Source organism: Lontra canadensis, unplaced genomic scaffold (genome assembly GCF_010015895.1).
Source record: "Lontra canadensis isolate GAN:19392208 unplaced genomic scaffold, GSC_riverotter_1.0 scaffold125, whole genome shotgun sequence".
In the NCBI taxonomy this organism is placed as follows: Eukaryota; Metazoa; Chordata; class Mammalia; order Carnivora; family Mustelidae; genus Lontra; species Lontra canadensis.
In genome coordinates this window covers 1,888,335-1,904,941 of record NW_022631119.1, presented here as the reverse complement: position 1 = coordinate 1,904,941, position 16,607 = coordinate 1,888,335, and the positions used below count along the sequence as shown (strand labels likewise).

The 16,607-nt window shown below is 55.2% G+C and overlaps 2 protein-coding genes across 3 annotated transcripts; both read right to left on the bottom strand.

Moving 5' to 3' along the window:
* Nucleotides 1-24: 24 nt before the first annotated feature.
* On the bottom strand, nucleotides 25-2,103 carry FFAR1 (free fatty acid receptor 1). The gene is made up of 2 exons (XM_032842216.1): nucleotides 1,750-2,103; nucleotides 25-1,330 (listed from the first exon to the last, which is right to left on the bottom strand). Exon 2 carries the CDS (start codon nucleotides 1,009-1,011, stop codon nucleotides 112-114), a length of 900 nt encoding a protein of 299 aa, XP_032698107.1. The 5' UTR covers nucleotides 1,012-1,330; nucleotides 1,750-2,103; the 3' UTR covers nucleotides 25-111.
* Nucleotides 2,104-5,415: 3,312 nt separating this feature from the next.
* Nucleotides 5,416-16,252, bottom strand: CD22 (CD22 molecule). Of its 2 annotated transcripts, XM_032842211.1 has the most exons (14): nucleotides 16,180-16,252; nucleotides 13,892-13,947; nucleotides 13,281-13,661; nucleotides 11,796-12,113; nucleotides 10,412-10,678; nucleotides 10,028-10,291; nucleotides 8,763-9,020; nucleotides 8,297-8,560; nucleotides 7,952-8,215; nucleotides 6,712-6,808; nucleotides 6,483-6,558; nucleotides 6,188-6,312; nucleotides 5,895-5,979; nucleotides 5,416-5,580 (listed from the first exon to the last, which is right to left on the bottom strand). In XM_032842211.1, the coding sequence occupies exons 2-14, from the start codon at nucleotides 13,923-13,925 to the stop codon at nucleotides 5,449-5,451; spliced, it is 2,565 nt and encodes an 854-aa protein (XP_032698102.1). In that variant the 5' UTR covers nucleotides 13,926-13,947; nucleotides 16,180-16,252; the 3' UTR covers nucleotides 5,416-5,448. The 2 variants fall into 2 exon arrangements, with proteins under 2 accessions (XP_032698102.1, XP_032698103.1); XM_032842212.1 differs by lacking the exons at nucleotides 10,028-10,291; nucleotides 10,412-10,678; nucleotides 16,180-16,252 and having other exon boundaries at nucleotides 13,892-13,956.
* Nucleotides 16,253-16,607: the final 355 nt, after the last annotated feature.

The window sequence follows — 16,607 nt, the reverse complement described above, 5'->3', positions numbered from 1 at the left end:
GTTCTTTCCATAAGCAGGCCACGCTGCCCTGCAGTTTCTTTTGCTCTGGGCTCCAGGGGCCCAGACAAGCAACCAGCTCTCTTCCATGCCCCTTCTCCCCAGCAGGGGCTACTACTTCTGGGATGTCCCTCCTTTTGTTCTTGCCACACTTGTCACCCTCCCGGTAGCCCCTCCCAAGTAGCCAGTCACCAGCGGGTTGAGCACCACACTCCAAGCCCCTGTGATGAGCCCCAGTTTCCGCCAGCAGCCTCCCATGTTGGGGCGCAGGAAGCCAGCCACATTGGAGGCATTGTAAGGTCCTAAGCAGAGCAGCAGTGTGAGCAGGGCCCCACCAGCCACCCAGGCTGCCTTTAGCTTCCGTCTGTGGCTCAGGCCTGAGCGGACCAGTGCCCGAAGGCAACCCACGTAACAGAAGGCTGTAATGCTCAGGGGCAGGAAGAAGAGCAGGAGAGAGAGGCTGAGGCGAGCGGGGCCCGCTGAGGCTGGGTCCCAGGCCTCCAAGCAGACTGGAGAGCCATTGACTGGTGTGTTGATGCCCAGGGAGCTGGTGGTATTGTCCATCCAGCCTCCCGGAGCCTCCAACCCAAACACCAGCCCCAGGTGACAGAGGACAAGGGCCCATATGGCCGCACACACCCCCCAGGAGTAGCACGGTCTCCGGGCAGCTTGGTAGCCCAGGGGGAAAGCAGCCCCTAGGTAGCGGCCGACGCTCAGGGCAGCCAGGAAGCCCCCACCGGCATAGAGCGGAGCAAAGTGGGCAAGAGCAAAGGCAGGACAGAGTGGGGCCGGCAGAGGCCAGGCACCCAAGGCCAGGGCCTCCACCGCCTTCAGGGGCAGAGAGGCTGCCAGCAAGAGGTCAGAGCAGCCCAGATGGAGGGCATAGACAAGGCTAGGGGTGAGGCGGAGCCGGGCGTGGGACACGGCACCCCCAATGGCCAGGGCGTTGAGTGGGAAGCCCAGCGCAAAGGCGGCCGCATAGAGGGCAAAGGAGAGCTGCGGGGGCAGGTCCATGGGGCTAGGGCTGGCCTCCACGCTCCTGAGCTCTACTTCCTCCCCACCCTTGGATAGGCCTGGGGCAAGGTGAGGGGTGGTGCTCAGGGGTTCCTGGGGTCACACACTGCTCAGGGTGTTAGAAGTCATCCAGTGGGGTGACAACTATCTCAAGCAGAGAGGCCCATGAGGGAGATGGTGCCAGTACGACGGTGAGTCTGGATTCGAAGTGAGGATGGCTCTCCCTCAGTCCTCTACTTCCTTTCCACCATGTCCTCTCTTAAAACACAATGGAAAGCGTGCACGTCCCATTAGAGGAAAAGCCTCCTGATTTCTGAGACTGGGTAGAGAAAGGGTAGAAAATTAGTACATAGTTGGACCCCACGGGGTGTGTGTTTTTCCTAGGACGGGAAGTTAGAGTCCTGTGTCCACTCCCCTCCCCCAATTCCCTGGGAAGGGAAGCAGCTGCCCCCCTCCTCCCAAAAGGGACGGCTGAGAGTCTGCATTGCAGCCAATGAGGGTTGCAGGCAACTCCTAGTTGGGGTCGGGGGTGGAGGGAATGTCAGGATTTGGGTAAGGTAGAGGCTGTGGCCAAGGGCAGGCACAGGGGGTGGCAGAGCAGAGCCCGAGGGGAAGCCAGGTCCCATCAGTGCCAAAGAGAATGAGCTTAGCCAACTTCGGGGGCACCCTAAGTGGGTAAATGAGGAGTCTGGGGGAATAATCGCCATGGAGAGAGGAGCCACAGAAAGAGGGACTCACCTCTTGGCATTGCCAGATGTCTCTGAGGCTCAGGAGTCCCCCTGGCCAGGCTGAGGGAGGGTGTCCAGGATGGGCAGTGAGTCGGAAGGGAGAGGAGGGCGGGGCGGCAGGCCATTAGCCAAAGGCATCAGCAGCCTGGGTGAGCAGCTAATGGGGCATCTCGAGCAGGAGCTGAGGCAAGGAGGTGAGGGTCCAAACAGATGATGCAAACACAGGAAGGGGACAGAGTGGCAACGAGGGTTCTTCCCCTAGGCAGCAGGAGGAGTGTGTAGCTAGTCCCTTAAAGGAGCAGGGTTGTCGGGGTACAACCAGAGCACAGCTCAATCCCACCCCACCCCAGCCCCTTCAGACATGCTCTGGCACTGTCTTCTCTCCTCCCGGATGAGCCCATGGGCAGGCCTTGGCTAGTGGGCAGCACTCACTCATAGGTAACAAGCTTGGGTGACCCGCACCATATCCATCTGGTGACTGATGTGCGAATGATGAAGTCATCATTCCAAAGTGTTGCCTCTGCTACAGGCTGTGGGCACGTTTTGGGAGGAGAAGGTTTTCCCTCTCCTCTGCCCTCTGGCTCAGTGACAGTAGTTTCTGACCCTGCCTTCTGGTGCTGACAGGAATGGGGAGGAGGACAGACCAAGGATGGGTCTCCTTTGGTGGCACTAAGGTGCCAGGCTTCTTTCTGGGGCACATGGAGGGACACTGAGCGGCTCTCAGTAAAGCATACATGGTGCGAGACTCCAGCTGCCTGCTTAGATATCTTCTCAGCCTCTCAGAATTTAGCTGTTTACCCCCTACTGGGGTCACCCTGCCTCTCTAGGAAGACTCGAGTGGGATTTAAAATGGCCACAGCCTGTCTCTATGATTCTGTCTGTCTCTGACTATGCCTGTGTCTCTCTCTCTCTCTCTGCCTGTCTGTCTCTCCCTCAAATGGACAATACAGCCTCTCTCTGGACTTTTTTTTGGGTGTGTGTGTCAGTCATCAGGCCGCCACATTCTCCCAGATTCCACGTCACCCAGAAAGAGATTCGCTAGTGGTTTCCCGAAGTGCTCCCCACCAGGCTTCTGGTGGAGGCAGCAAGGGATTCTCAGCATACCAACCACGGCCTCCAAAGACATGATTGGATCCCCGTTTTCTACTTCATTCGCTCAACTGAGTCTTGGTTGCCTCCCTTCCCTGTCCTACATAGGTGGTCCAGCACCTCCCCTGGGCTGTAGAAGAACTTGCCATCTGTGTTTAGTATTTTATCTTCGGAAACTGACAGAACACAGGAAAAGTCAAAAGAAGGGCCATTTCACCTCCTGTAACAAGCATTTGGAAGGAGAGAAAAGCAGGGTGTGAGGGGAGACCCTGGATCTTCAAGATCTCTGCCTCAGCAACATGCCTCTGCCAGCTCAGGTCTCTGCCCGGTGTCACCTCCGCAGAGGGCCTTCCTTAAACCCTCTCCAGATGGGTCCCTCCCCCCTCCAGTCTATCTTCATCTTACGCTGTGTTTATTCCTAGCATTCATGAGCCTGTGATATCAGATTTGCTGGCTCCTCTGCTGGGATGTTGGTCAGTGAGGCCCAAGATTTCTGTCTGCTTTATTCTCTGCTTGTTGTGTCCATAGTAGGACTCAGTAAGTGAATGAATGGCTGGTTGTCTGGGCCCTGAGAGGACAGGGAGATCTGGGGCCGTGTGGATTGCTGCCTGGATTCTGGAGGCCCTGGCTTCGGAGCTGTCTGAATTCTGTTGGCCTGTTGACAGCCACATCTCTCGGTCAGTTGGTCACAGAGTAGGTTAATGTTGGCAGCTGGGCTCGAACAGGAAGGCAGGGCACCTGCTGGTTGCCAGGGAGCCTGTGCCAGGCCTCACCAGGTTCAGGGCTGCCTCTAGCTCCTTAGAGGGGATCATGCCCTAAAACCTTATGGGTACCCTAGACTAGAGGTCCCCACGATGAGGCTGATGTCGTTTCTTTTTTGTACCCCCAACAACTGCTCTATACTGGATGCGCTGACAGGTGTTCGGTAAATGTTTGCTGAATACACAGTTGAGTGGGCGAATGATCCTGGACCTCATTCTAGAAACAGAAAACCTAAACCCTTACCTTCTGCCTGAGACAGTTCTGGCTGTCCCCCCTTCCTCCAGAAATGCTAACTCACACTGGCGACAAAGTGGATTGGTGGGGAAATGAGTGCCTTGTTCTGGCACAATTCCAAGAATGACCAGCACGTCGTCTTCTCAGAGAGCAGATTCTGGTCTCAAGCAGACGGGAAGGGAGCACAGGGGAGGAAGGTGGAATTTGTGCAGCGCCCACCACGGGCCAGGAACTTGCGTCCCCTTGATGATGGATTACCCACGTGTTTCTGCTTTTAAGAATAGGTGGAGAAAGGTCAAACCTGTACATGGTGGGGAAACTGGGAGGACCGAACTGGAAAGTCCGAATTCGTGAACGTGACAGGGAACGGGTAATGGTGACGGTGGGTCAAGAGGAAAGCGATGAGATTTCTCAAGGCAGCTGGCTTTCGAGAAGTTCTTGGGCAACTGTGGGGTGTGACCAAACTCGGCAGCGGGACTTTTGAGAAGAGCTGCGAGAGATGAATCGGGTTCCCCTTCTTGCATTCTTCAAGAGTGGCAAACAAGATGGCAATCTGGTTTTTAGGGACGTTGGGCTGTTGTGTTAGGTTTCTGAAGTGACTCTAGTATGTATGTCCTCACTTCTTGTTTTGAGCCGCCTGCCCCATAGGTGGCAGCATCTCCATTTTGCGGATGAAGAAACTGAGGCTCAGATGGGCTGGTGAGCTTGCCTAAGATCACTGAGCTTGTTAGCAGAAGCGTCAGGACTCAGACTCGTGCTGGTCTGCCTGCAGGGTCAGTGCACCCCTTGCAACACGACAACGGACTCCCCAGGCTGCTGATTTGACCTTGAGGTTGCCTCGACCGCTTTCTCTTCTCCCCAGGTCCCACGAGGCCCTCCTGCATCTCCCCATCTCACTCTGACCCCACAGATGGGAATCGTTCATGGGTTCTTTGAGGTGGTATCTGAGCCATCTTTATTGCGCAGCTGTGTGTGTTACACAGTCTGTCCACACCAGTGTGTGTCTCAGCCCACCAGACCCCCATGGGGAGGGGCTGCAGCAGCGTAATGGAATGTCTCGCTGACCTGTGGAGGAGAACCCAGCTCAGGACAGCCGCTCTATCCCTGTGCTTTGCCCCAGAGGCAGAAATTAGGCACAGGACCAGTGAGTGGGGCTTTCAGAGCAGGGGTGAGAGGTCCAAACGGATGGAGAGGGAAAGGAAAAAATACAGTCACAAGCTGACCCCAGCAGGGATGCCGGCCCTCTGGGGATGGAGTTTGGGGGTGGGGGGTGGGGGTAGGCAGCAGGTGGCCAGGAAGGGGCAGGGGGATGTGTGCAGTGCAGGATCGGGGTTTAGACGACTTTCCCAGTGGGAAGGAGAGCGGACAAGGAAGGTCTTTGGGAAGGTCAGGGTCACCAGCGTGGAGAAAGAAGCCCATCCCTGGGCCACATACGAATTCTGGGCGCTGACCGGGGGGGTGTCAGTGATGGTGTGCGTGTGCGCGCGCGTGTGCGTGTGCTTGGATGTGGAAGGGAGGTTGTGTGGCTTTGCAGCTGAGCGGCAGGGGTGGGGCCAGCTCCTTGGTCCCTGGTCTCTCCCTCTGGTCTCTCCCTCGGTGCCTCTGCTCCAGTGGGTGTGGCCCCTCAGTGCTTGAGGGTCACGTATTCCACAGCTTCCTGGGCCAAAGGCCGCTCCCCGACCCCGAGATGAACCAGCTCTGAGTAGTGTATCCCCTCATCTTCTGGACTGTCCGGAAGCACGTTCTCATAGTCGCCCTGAGAAAGCCACGTGGTGTGAGGTGGGCCTCACGGCCGCCAGCCTCCCAGTCTGCGTTCCCGGCCTCGTCCCTCCCTGGCTCCTCCTGAGGGTCCAGGAGCCCGAGCGGAAGTCCTCTTGCCCCCACGCTGGCTGCAGTCAGCATCTCGGACTGGGCCGTCCACCCTGGCTCCCACCACACCTGTGTCTGAGCAACCCCCCGCCCCCCACCAGCCCTTGCCACCGCAGAGGCCGCCAAGTCCTTCCCATCTGGGGCTCCCAGCTGAGCCCAGGTCCCCCTGCACCCTCTCCTTCCCCAGCCCAGTCCCCTTACCACTCGACACTTCTTCAAGACAGAGTAAGTGACGGTGTCATCCGTGTTTGGAGAAGGTCTCTCTGTCTCCAGGGTCCTTGCATCTCTGAAGGAGGGTGGGTGGATGGCCGCAGATGAAGACTTTTGCGTGAACTCTATCTGTTTCCACCTCCCCTAGCCCCTGAGAGCACCCCAGAGCGGAGCCTGGCTCATGGGCCTGCCGCAAAGAGGGTAGGCAGGACAGGAGCCGAGCTGTTCCTCCCACAGCCCTCCCTGGGTTCACGTGTCCCCATCCTGGGACCCTCACTCGGTACCCAGTTCTTGGTGTGTCATTGTCGCTGACAGGAAAGCGCAAGGCAGCATAACTGATGGCATCTTCCATCACAGGATTGTAGCACCCCAGGGGGTGGGGCTCTTCGGAGAGGGGGGCCCTTCTAACCTGGAAGAGAGACAAGGCCTCAGCTTTCACCACTCCTTTCTTCACCCGAGTCCCCCTCCCCTGGCCTCTGACCCCTGACCTCCCCCCCACCATGCTCTGCATCCCCCCTTCCCTTTGTCTCCCCTTGACTTCTGAGTCTGCCCTCCTGGTCATCTTTTTCCATTTCTTACCTTTTGCTTCCTCACAAAGAAGCTCTGGCCACTGGAATTTTCCTGGAGCCCCTGCTGGCTCCGTATCCTCTTCCAGCTAATAAATAAAGCCCCGCTCTGTGAGGATCGGGGAGTGGGGACAGGACCCCTTGCAGTGGGCATGCTGGGGGGGCTCCAGGATGGCCAACCAGAGTCACTCAGGGAAAGGTATCGGGGAGAGCCCAGGATGTGGGCCTTGGGAGGAGCTTACCTTCGCTGAAGCTTGACTCCCCAGAACGCCAGGAGGAGGGTGGCCAGGCAGAACCCCACTCCGACGGCCACTCGCCTGCCGATGGTCTCTGGGCTGTCTGGTGGGGGAAGGAGCGACCATGAGTTGGGGATCCTGCCTCTCTTGGATCATGGCCAGCTCTGATTTGCAGCATTTGCCCAGGAGGCATCCTCAGCTTCTCTGCGTGGCCACTGTCCTTGCCTGGGCAACTTTTCCATACGCAGGGGGCCAAGATATAGAAAAAGGGAGAAGCTGGCCCCTGCCCACTGGGGCCTGGTGGGGGAAAGTCTAACTCTCAGGAGAGTACCTGTTTTGTGACAGACACAGGCACACATAGGACACGCAGTACGAGCTACAACTTCTTTAGCGGCTGCTTGGCCATACTTATCAGAACTTCTCCTGCAACTGTCTTTCAGTGGGACCAGAGCTGGAGACAGCGCAGGGCTGTGGGGAAAGGCACGGGGTGGATAGGGTTTGTCGCTTCTGTGCACGGGAGGACAATGACAATGCAGCCCTGAGGGGAAAAGGCAGGTCTCTAGGGTGTCTGCAAAGTGGAGACCCCAGACACAGGTGTTTATACAATATGTCGCATTTCCAAAGAACCCGTTCAGGCATCCAGCTTGGCAGGCCACCACCCTCTAAATCTAAAGCCATAGCTTCAAGTTTAATCTGAAAAAGTCAATTAAATATCTTCCCTATTGTTTCCAGACTCTTCATACACTCTGTACACACATGGATATAGCACAGTCTCCGAGTGGCATTGTTACATGGGAAAAAAAGAACGTCCAGGACAACGTGTGCACGTGACGGAGGGTGTACAGACATAGACCAACTTATATGGTATTGTGCGTGTACAGAATAGCTCTGTAAGGGGATGCAACCAGCCGCCAGTGCTGAAGGCCTTCAGGGACGGGGTAGAGTCCTCAGGCAGAAAGAAAGAATACTTTTTCATGCTATTTTATTTTACCTTATCTTAAAAAAAATACTGAAATCTCAAGATAAAGATGAGCAGTCTATCAGGGGTGAGACAGAGAAAGACAGAGCCCAGGATGTCTGGCAGGCAGGGGCAGCCCTAGAGGGAACCCTCCTAGAGAGGTCGGGAGAAGTCTCCAGAGAAGGAGGCAGACAGGTGAGCCTGTGCGGAGCAGGAAGTGACCTGCTGGGCCACCCCACAGGACGGCAGGGGAGGGGTAAGGGGAGGAGGGGCCAGGAGGAGACTTACAGTAGACAGTGAGGGTACTGGGGGGCGACTGGACCCTGCCCAGCTTGTTGGTGGCCTCGCACCGGTAGGCACCTGAGTGCTGGATCTTCACGGGATCCAATCTCAGCATCTGATCATAATGGTGGAGGTTTTGGTTCTTCCAGTCAAACCAGGTGTACAGGAAGACCGGAGGGTTGGCATCGCTCTCACATGTCAGGACGGCCTTCTTCCCCTCCATCACCTGGTCCTTCGGGCTGATGGCCACACGCAGCATCCTTGGTGCATCTATAAGGAGAAGCAAAATCAGGATCCAGGTAGCTGGTCACGGGCTCTTCGGCCTGTCTCCAGCCCCAGCCATGCACTCACACAGCACTTGGAGCGTCCTGGCCTCAGACATGGTCTGACCTATGGAGTTGTTGACAAAGCAGTTGTAATTGCCAGCATCTTCTGGAGAGACGGAGTCGAAGCTCAGTTCTTTTCCTTCCTTCAGAAAGATTCCATTTTTCTTCCAGAAGAAGCGGACGTCTCTGGGGCGGCTACTTGAGAAGTTACATTCAAGGCGGACTCGGTTCCCGGAGTGAATCTCAGAGGAGGGGATGATCTGCTGGACCCTGACATCCTTGGGTGCATCTGGAGAGCAAGGGCCTCAGGCTGGCCTCTTGGGTCCCTTTCCCTCTTCCTGTCCCCATGATTTCCTCTCCCCTTGGCCCTGAGGCCAGACTCTCAGCCCTTAATTCTCTGTGAAGGTTCCGGCCCAGGCCCCAGGCCCCTGGCCCTGAGAGCCCATATCACAGCTGGGCTACCTCTTGGGTCCCCTTGCCCGGTCACTCACACTGGACATCCAGGTTGACAATGGGAGCCCACGAACACCACTGGTTACAGGCTGCACAGGTGATTGGCCTGGTGTCCCAGGCAACTTTTTGAATTATCAGCACCTCGTCTGGTTGTTTCATCTGAGAGCCTTGGAAGTCCCATACATATTGGGTAACTCCGGGATTGCTGGAACTGTAGTTACAGGACAGGGTCACAGTATCTCCTTCTTGAATCCGCGTGGGGTTTTCAATCACCGTGGTTACCTCCTTGGGAGCATCTGGGAGAAAACCAGACAGATGGGCAAGGAAAAGTTGCTGTCCAGGCTACCTTTCCCAGTGCCTTCTCTGCCACCCCCCGCCCCAGCATATCCCCTGCATTCACACAAGTCCTAAATCAACCAAAGGAAGGCTTGTGCTTCCCTCTGGGTCTGTACGAGGACCGGAGCCCTGGCTGTGGTCTGAGGCATGGTGACTAGAGCAGAGCTCAAGCAGAGAATGCATGGCGTGTGCAGGGTAGAGGTGCCCCGTCTGTGGGTCTCCACGGGGGCCTGGGGCACAGCGCTAGTCTGCTGTAGTGCAGGCATTCCCTGGGTGGGGGGAAGGGGAAAAGCACGGCCCTGGAGCCGGATGGGCTGCGAGCTGAGTGATGGTGGGCTGTGGGACTCAGTGTGCTCTCCATTAGATGGGGTCCTAAGACACCTGACCTGGTAGAGTCCCTGCCAGGAGGAACTGGGATGAAGCCCTCAGAGAGGAGTAAACACTCTGGAAACGTGGCTGCTGCTGCTGCTTCACATACCCACTGTCTAGATGTTCAGGGTTCAAGCATCCCCATCAGAGTGAGTATCTGACTCAGACTCTGACATCTCAGGGTCCAAGGCTCAAACTTAGGGATTCTCTTGGTCACGGGCTTGACTGACAGATGAGACTGTGTTAAACAGGTCTGACCTCTGATGAAAGGCGGTGAGACATTTTGCTCCAGTTCTTGAAAACTTCAGGCCCCCTTCTGGAGCTCCAGCACTGTCTAAGTGACACCAAGTTCTCCGCATCCCTCACAGGCCCTGGCATCTTGCTGTTCATTCATTCAACAAGCATCTACTGAACACCTGTTACGAGCCAGACACTGTTCTGGCCCTGGGTATACAACTCGGAACAGTAGTGAGGCTCCTGCCCAAGGAGCGTACATGTCGGGAGACCCCCTGCTTGCCAGGGGGGTCCAGGACTCTCCTTCACCCCATCGGCCTGCCTCCTCCTCCCGCTAGAACCCAGAGGCCCTGTGACTACTCACACTGGACATCTAACTCAGTCTCCTGGCCAATTTGACTAGGACCAAGTCTGTTTTCTGCCATGCATGAGTACTTCCCAGCTTGGCTGAGGAGGACCGCTGGGATCTGGAAGCTCTTGCTTGTCCTTCCCGGCACTGCCACTCCGTTGTGATACCAGGTGTAATTGGTTGGAGGAGGATTGGCCAGTGACATACAAGTCATCTCTACTTTATCCCCCTCTTTAGCTGGCGAGGAGAAGATCTCAACCCTGGAAGGTTCTGGAGCATCTGCAGAGGCAGAAGAGGAGGTGAACAGAGGCCCCTGTTGCTCACCTCTCCAGGGCCTCGGTTCCACGCCCTGCTAACTCCCTGCCTGCCCCCCCCCCTCCCAGATCCCAGGAGGCTCACAATACACTTGGAGGACCACTGCATCCGACTGTCCTGAGCCTACATCATTGAAGGCCTCACACTGGTACTTTCCACTCATCTTCTTGGTCACAGAGAACAGAGTGAGCGTGGATGTCGTCTGCTCCCTCAGCTGGGTGCCGTCTTTGATCCAGCCTATGTTCCGGGCCTCTGGGTTGCTGCTAATGACCTGGCATGTCATGGTCACAGACTCTCCCTCTGTTACATTGGCTCCTTTGGGACTGCCCTCAATCTTCAACTTTGGGACATCTGGAGGAGCAGAAGGGCAGCGGGAGAGGGGGGCGGAGACTCCTCAGAGGGTGCCACGTAGTGGGGACGTTGCAGGGCTTTGATTCAGATAAAGCAATGGCCTATACACAGTGGGCGAGGGTGGGCAGAACTTGCTGTCCCCCTTGTCAACAAGGGTGGGCTGGTCCAAGCACCTGGTGACCGTCACCAGACTCCTAACCAGTCTCTGCTCTGTGCGCCACCCTATAACCCATTCCCAGAGTTCTGGTCTCCACCAGCAGTCAGCTGTCTTCCTGATCCTGTCAATCAGACTTGGCCACTCCCCTGCTTGAAACTGCTCAGTGGATTCCCCATGCAGAATAAAATCCAAAACTGCACTGCCACCCACGAGGTCAGGCGTTGGGCCTCCTTTCCTACCACTTGGCCCCTTGGACACAGGGCGGAGGCTCTCTGGCCCCTCACTCTGACACAGGTGCACCAAGCTCCCACCCCCAGGCCTTTGTCCTTCCTCTTTTCTCTTCCTGAGATCTTCTGGCAAATAGCTACCTGCCTCAATCTTTCCCTCCACCCAAGCTCACTGTCCTCAGAGAGGCCTCTGTCCCTCCCTCTCTCTGTCCGAGCCCAGCTTTGCTTCCCCCCAATACACTTATCACTGCCTACCCTTAAGATCGGCATTTCTTTGTTAATCTAGTCATTATCTATCTTCCCCAGCTGCAGCGCTAGCTCCTCAGTGGGCAAGAAGAGGCCTGGCACCTAGGAGGCTCGTAGTAAAAATTACTGAATGAATGAATGAGGCACAAACAATGATGTGAAGACATTTCTTACCCCGCACCCCCTCCACCCAGGGGAAGTAAAAAACCTAACCACATGATCTCAAATTCACACCAGAGCTCAAGGATATTATGTTATTCTCTTAGACCAAACCAGATGCTAAGATGAAGCTGTTCCCCAAAACACTGGGCCTAAGAACAGGGGTGATGGAAGGACATAGCCCTGGCGGGACCTTTCCCAGCCATGGATGTCCACGGACCCATTACGCGTCCTTCCGTGTCGGTACCCGATACCCTTGGCACACTCTGAGGTGGAGGAGAAGAGACAAGACCCTCATCCTTCCCCTGGGGCCCTGGGGGGCACTCACGCTTCACATCTAGCAACACCGTTTCCTTGGAGAGCATCTGCTCTGCTTTGCGGTCCCAGAGCTGGCACGTCAGATTCTTGCCGTGGTGCATCCACCGCGGCTGGAAGGTGAGCTTGCTCTGGGTGGAGATAGTCTTGGTGGTCAGGGAGGTCAAGGTGATGGCACGCTCCTTCAGGGACCCTCCAGGGTCCCCTTCCAGGGACCACTGCAGCTGGATATTGTACCCAGGGCAGGAGAAATTCAGCAAGCAGGTCAGAGTGACTTCCCGGAACTCCTGGATTTCTGGAGGGAGCTGAATTTGAAGTGGAAGCGGGGTCTCTGCAAGAGAGTAGGGGCCAAGCTGGAGGCCTGGGAGACCAGGTGCCTTCCTGCCGGCCTCTCACCCCTGGCTATAGATGCCCTGCCCCAAATAAGCCCTCAGGCCCCCTTGCCAGTCCCTTCCACCTCTCTCTTCAGGCCTGCCTTTCTCTGCTTTGCATCACTTTTGCTCAAGGTCCTGTGATCCCTGCTTCTCCTTAGGAATCCTGTTTTATATTTTATACTTAACCTCGTTCTCCTTCCCTGATGTTTGCTCTCTAAACATTTTCAAGATCGCTCCCCTGCCCTGGGACAATTTTACCAGATTTGGTCACCATGCCTTTCCTGGCTCTGATGACAGACCTGCATTTGTAATGGCCTCAGTGCTGGGAGGCATCCAGCATGGCATTCCTTTAGGGAACACCCGGCTCGGCCACCCCTAGGACTGATGGTCTGAAGCTACATCTCTCATCGCAGTGTAGGGCTGCTCGGCTTAGACCCCTCGAGCCCCTGTACTTGAAGAAACAGGCTGTGGGTCGGAGGTCTCAGGCCTAGGTTTTACTCATCCCCTACCTGTGTCTCTTCTAGACATGGAGGCCTGATTAGAATGAATTGCCAATATTAAGGCAATGGGAGAATTCACTCAAACCAGATTTCCATCCTCCCTTGAAAAATCAGGCAAGCAGGAGCACCTGGGTTGCTCAGTTGGCTTAAGTATCTGCCTTTGGCTCAGGTTATGATCCCGAGGTCCTGGGATCAAGCCCCGCATCAGGCTTCCTGCTCAGCGGGAAGGCTGCTTCTCCTTCTGCCTACCACCCACCCCTGTTTGTCCTCTTGTCTCTCTCCCCCTAATAAATAAATAAAGTCTTTAAAAAAGAAAGAAAGGAAGAAAGAAAGAAAGAAAGAAAGAAAGAAAGAAAGAAAGAGAAAGAAAAAAGAAAAATCAGGCAAACTGGAACCCAGATTCTAGCATGGGTGGGAGCTGAGGGCCAGGTTCAATGCTTGAGGAGAGATAGGTGCTCAGGCTTCGGGCTCCATTGTCTCAGGCTGCCCGGGTCACTCACTGGCAGCTCCTGCCTGGCCTCCACAGGCAGCCTGGTTTGCATCCCCCGTCCCAGGAGTTGGGGGTTTCCCACCTCCCTCCTTGCCCGAAACCAAGGCAGAGACCCCCATCCCCCAGGGCCTTACTAGAGACATTGAGGTCTATTTTCTCCATCCATTTGGAATTCTTCTTTATCATCCTCAGCCCCAGCCAGCCATTGTCTTCTCCCAGTACAGGGTTGATGTGTATGGTGCAGTTGGATCTTTGGTCTCCCAGGAACTGAACCCTCTCCAGGGGATCAGGACGCTTCCAAGGCTTTGTGTCATTATACAGAATGAGCCCCTCGAAGTTCTTGGTGGCTTCATCATATTTATAGTTTCTGTACACGATCAGTTCTTCCAGCTCATCTTTACTCGTGGAGTGAACTGTGTAGGTACAGGGAATCCAGACGCAGGCCCCCTCCCAGCTGTAGAGAGTGTGGGGGTGCTCAACCCTCCATTTAGATGAGTCAGAGAAGGCCAAGTATTCTGGAACCCACCACAGTGATCAAAAAGCATTATTGAGGGACATAAAGAGCTTTCAAATGAATAATGAATTCCCAAGATAGAGGGAGAGAGAAAGGTACACAAAGAGAGAAGTGTACACACACACACACACACACACACACACACCCTGTCTGTCCCCACCTTCCCCAACTCCCCTCCTCCTCCAGCTCCCACAGACATCCCAGAACCCGAGCCTAGACCACAGTCCTTACCAAGGAGCAGGAGCGAGGGGCCGAGGAGATGCATGGTGTTGTGTCTAGGCAGGAACCTGGGCCGGGAAGAATTTGTCTTTGAGCCGTCTGGTCACTTAATTCTTTCAGATGACTTTCTTGCTCACCCACCAAGCTCCAACCCCTCTTCCCTGATCCCAGGAGGACCACATTTGGTTGTATGGCAGGAACTGAATTCTGGATGTTCATGGGGCCTTTTGTGGGTATGCCATGTCTATTGTGTCAGCCTAACTACTCTGTACAGCAAGCCTGCCTTCCTTCCTAGCCTTCCTTCCTTTCTTCCATCCAACCAACCAACCAACCAACCATCCATCCACTTATCTATCCTTCCTTCCCTCCTTCCTTCCTTCCTTCTTTCCATCCATCCATCCCATCCTTCCTTCCACTCTTCCATCTGTCCATCCATTCATTATTTTACAAACTTCTTGCCCAGCTCTCAGTCTTTGAGTGGCACCAGACCACTGGTCGCCTTGAATCCCAGGCCCTGGGTAACTTGAAGCTCACCTTGAGGCAAGTAGTGGAGGGTTTTATGTAGGGCAGAACCATGCTCAAAACTTGATTTTAAAGACCAAGAACAAAATTACTCTAAAACTAATAATTAAGTGTGATTCCAGGAGAACATTTAGAGGGGACTAAGAGAACTTAGGAGAATGTGGTCCAAGGGTCCCACTCAGAGAAGCCTGGTGGCTGGGAAGAAAACATAAATCAACCAGGTGGGGACAGAGGTCATGCTTTGGGTTAAGACAGTAACATGCTAGTCCCAGCCAATTGTTGCCAGTTGGGAACATGAGCTCAGCACTGCCTGACCTTCCACTGTTTTAAGAGAAGTAAGAAGCCAGATTTTCATGTGAAATGTCCTGCTTTCAGAAACAAACAAACAAACAAACACGGTGCTGGCCAAACCCAACCTATCTGTGGGCCGGAGGCAGTCAAGGGCCCCCAGTTTGCAGCCACGACCCGTCTGTCTCTCTTTGAGACACTAGTGAGCTTCTCCACCACCTTACTAAACTTTTACATAGAGTTACATTTACAGAGAGTTAAATTTATGTGCCAATTTGCATGGCTGGGCCCCTCTGTGCTGGTCCCTCTGGAGTTAGCAGGATGTGTAACAGAGTGTGTCTCCGGTCTCAGTACAGACCTGCACCTGTCCCACCTGCGCAGCCAACATTTCCCACACACCAAGGGCCCCTCACCCCCTTCTGTTCATCTTCTCAGGCTGCATGGCTCGTGCCAGCTGCTATTGGGGGCCCGGTACCCGGCATGGGGAAAGCGAGGCCGCTTGCCGAGCAGGAAGGAGGCCTGTCCCCAGGAGTAGAGGCTGTGCCAGCCTGGGCTGGGCCTAGGTTAGGAGTGAGGACTGTGAACGGGGGCAGACTCTCCAGGCAGAACAGATGCCAGCAGTGCGGGCGCTAACAGTGCTACACACAAAAACGTCTTCAAGGCCACATCCACTTGAGAAAACTTGGGTTAAAAAAGTAAATTGATTCCCAAATGTGGGTCTTTTGGTCCCTTTCATCAGCTGGGTGCACATCATATGTCTCCCAGCATGGGGGCCAGAGTACAGTCCATTGCCCCACACTTCTTTAGCCACGGGACTGATTTTACTTTTCCTGTGAAAAACTTGGCAAGGTCGCAGGGTCAGTGTTTTGAGGGATGCGCTGGAAGTCCCTTTGTGTTTCCACCAGAGCTGTAGCAAGGGCTAGATTCCCTTCTCTGTGGCAAAGACTAGCCTCCAGTAGCTGGACCCTTGCGCCCCCTCTGCCACCAGCCGCCCTCATGGGGGAATGGCTTGAGGACACCAGGACAAGTGGGAGAGGGCACGCCTCAGAGCAGGGCTGTGTGCTCACCCCCAGCAGCTCCAGGCCATCTCTGGGCCATAAGAAATGGGACCACAGGCCTGGAACTGGAAGGCTGCTGAGAATAGGCTGGAGGCCAGGGGTCGGGGGGGATAGGCATTAGGCACAAAGGCTCAGCACAAGGTCACACTACCCAGACCCCTGGTCTCTCAAAACAGGCCAGTTGAGGGCCTTGCCGGATCTCAGAGCCAGCCTCCCCAAGGCCATTCTTCCCTCCCGGGGAATCTGGTGACCCATCTTACTCTCAGAAGACCATCAAGCCCTTCAGGGGCCATGCTCAAAGACAGGGGTCTGTGTCCTGTTAGAACACAGGCAAGAGGGAGGACAACTAGCCACTGTGCTCCCAGGCCTGGCATACAGCAGCTGCTCCACATTGGCTTGCCGAATGCAAAAGACAGCAAAAATGGTTTTTACCTGTTTCCTCGTGTCCTCCTTCTTCGGGGACCCTGGCCGCATCTGAGAGTGAAAGGGGAAGCACAGTGAAGGTTTTTCAGCCTCCTCGGCCACACCCCCTGCCCTTCTGTGACTCGCAGGGCAACCGAGAGGCATGGAGAAGTGGAGAGGTGGGAAAAGAGGTAATGAGGGCCATGTGGGGTCAGAGGCAGATTGGAGGGAACACTCGAGTACCTACAGTCAGTGTTTAGTTTCCGTATATGGAGTTTCTACATCAGATAGTTAGAGCTAGTTCCTCCACAACTTCTCCCCATCCAGTTCTCAGGAAACGCTGATAATTCAAGCCAGGCCATCAGAACTGCCAGCCTGCTTCTAAAAGGCACAGGGCAATCTGAAAATATTTGTAGTTTAGTGCTACCATCCAGTTATTCCCATTCCCATGCTTTTCC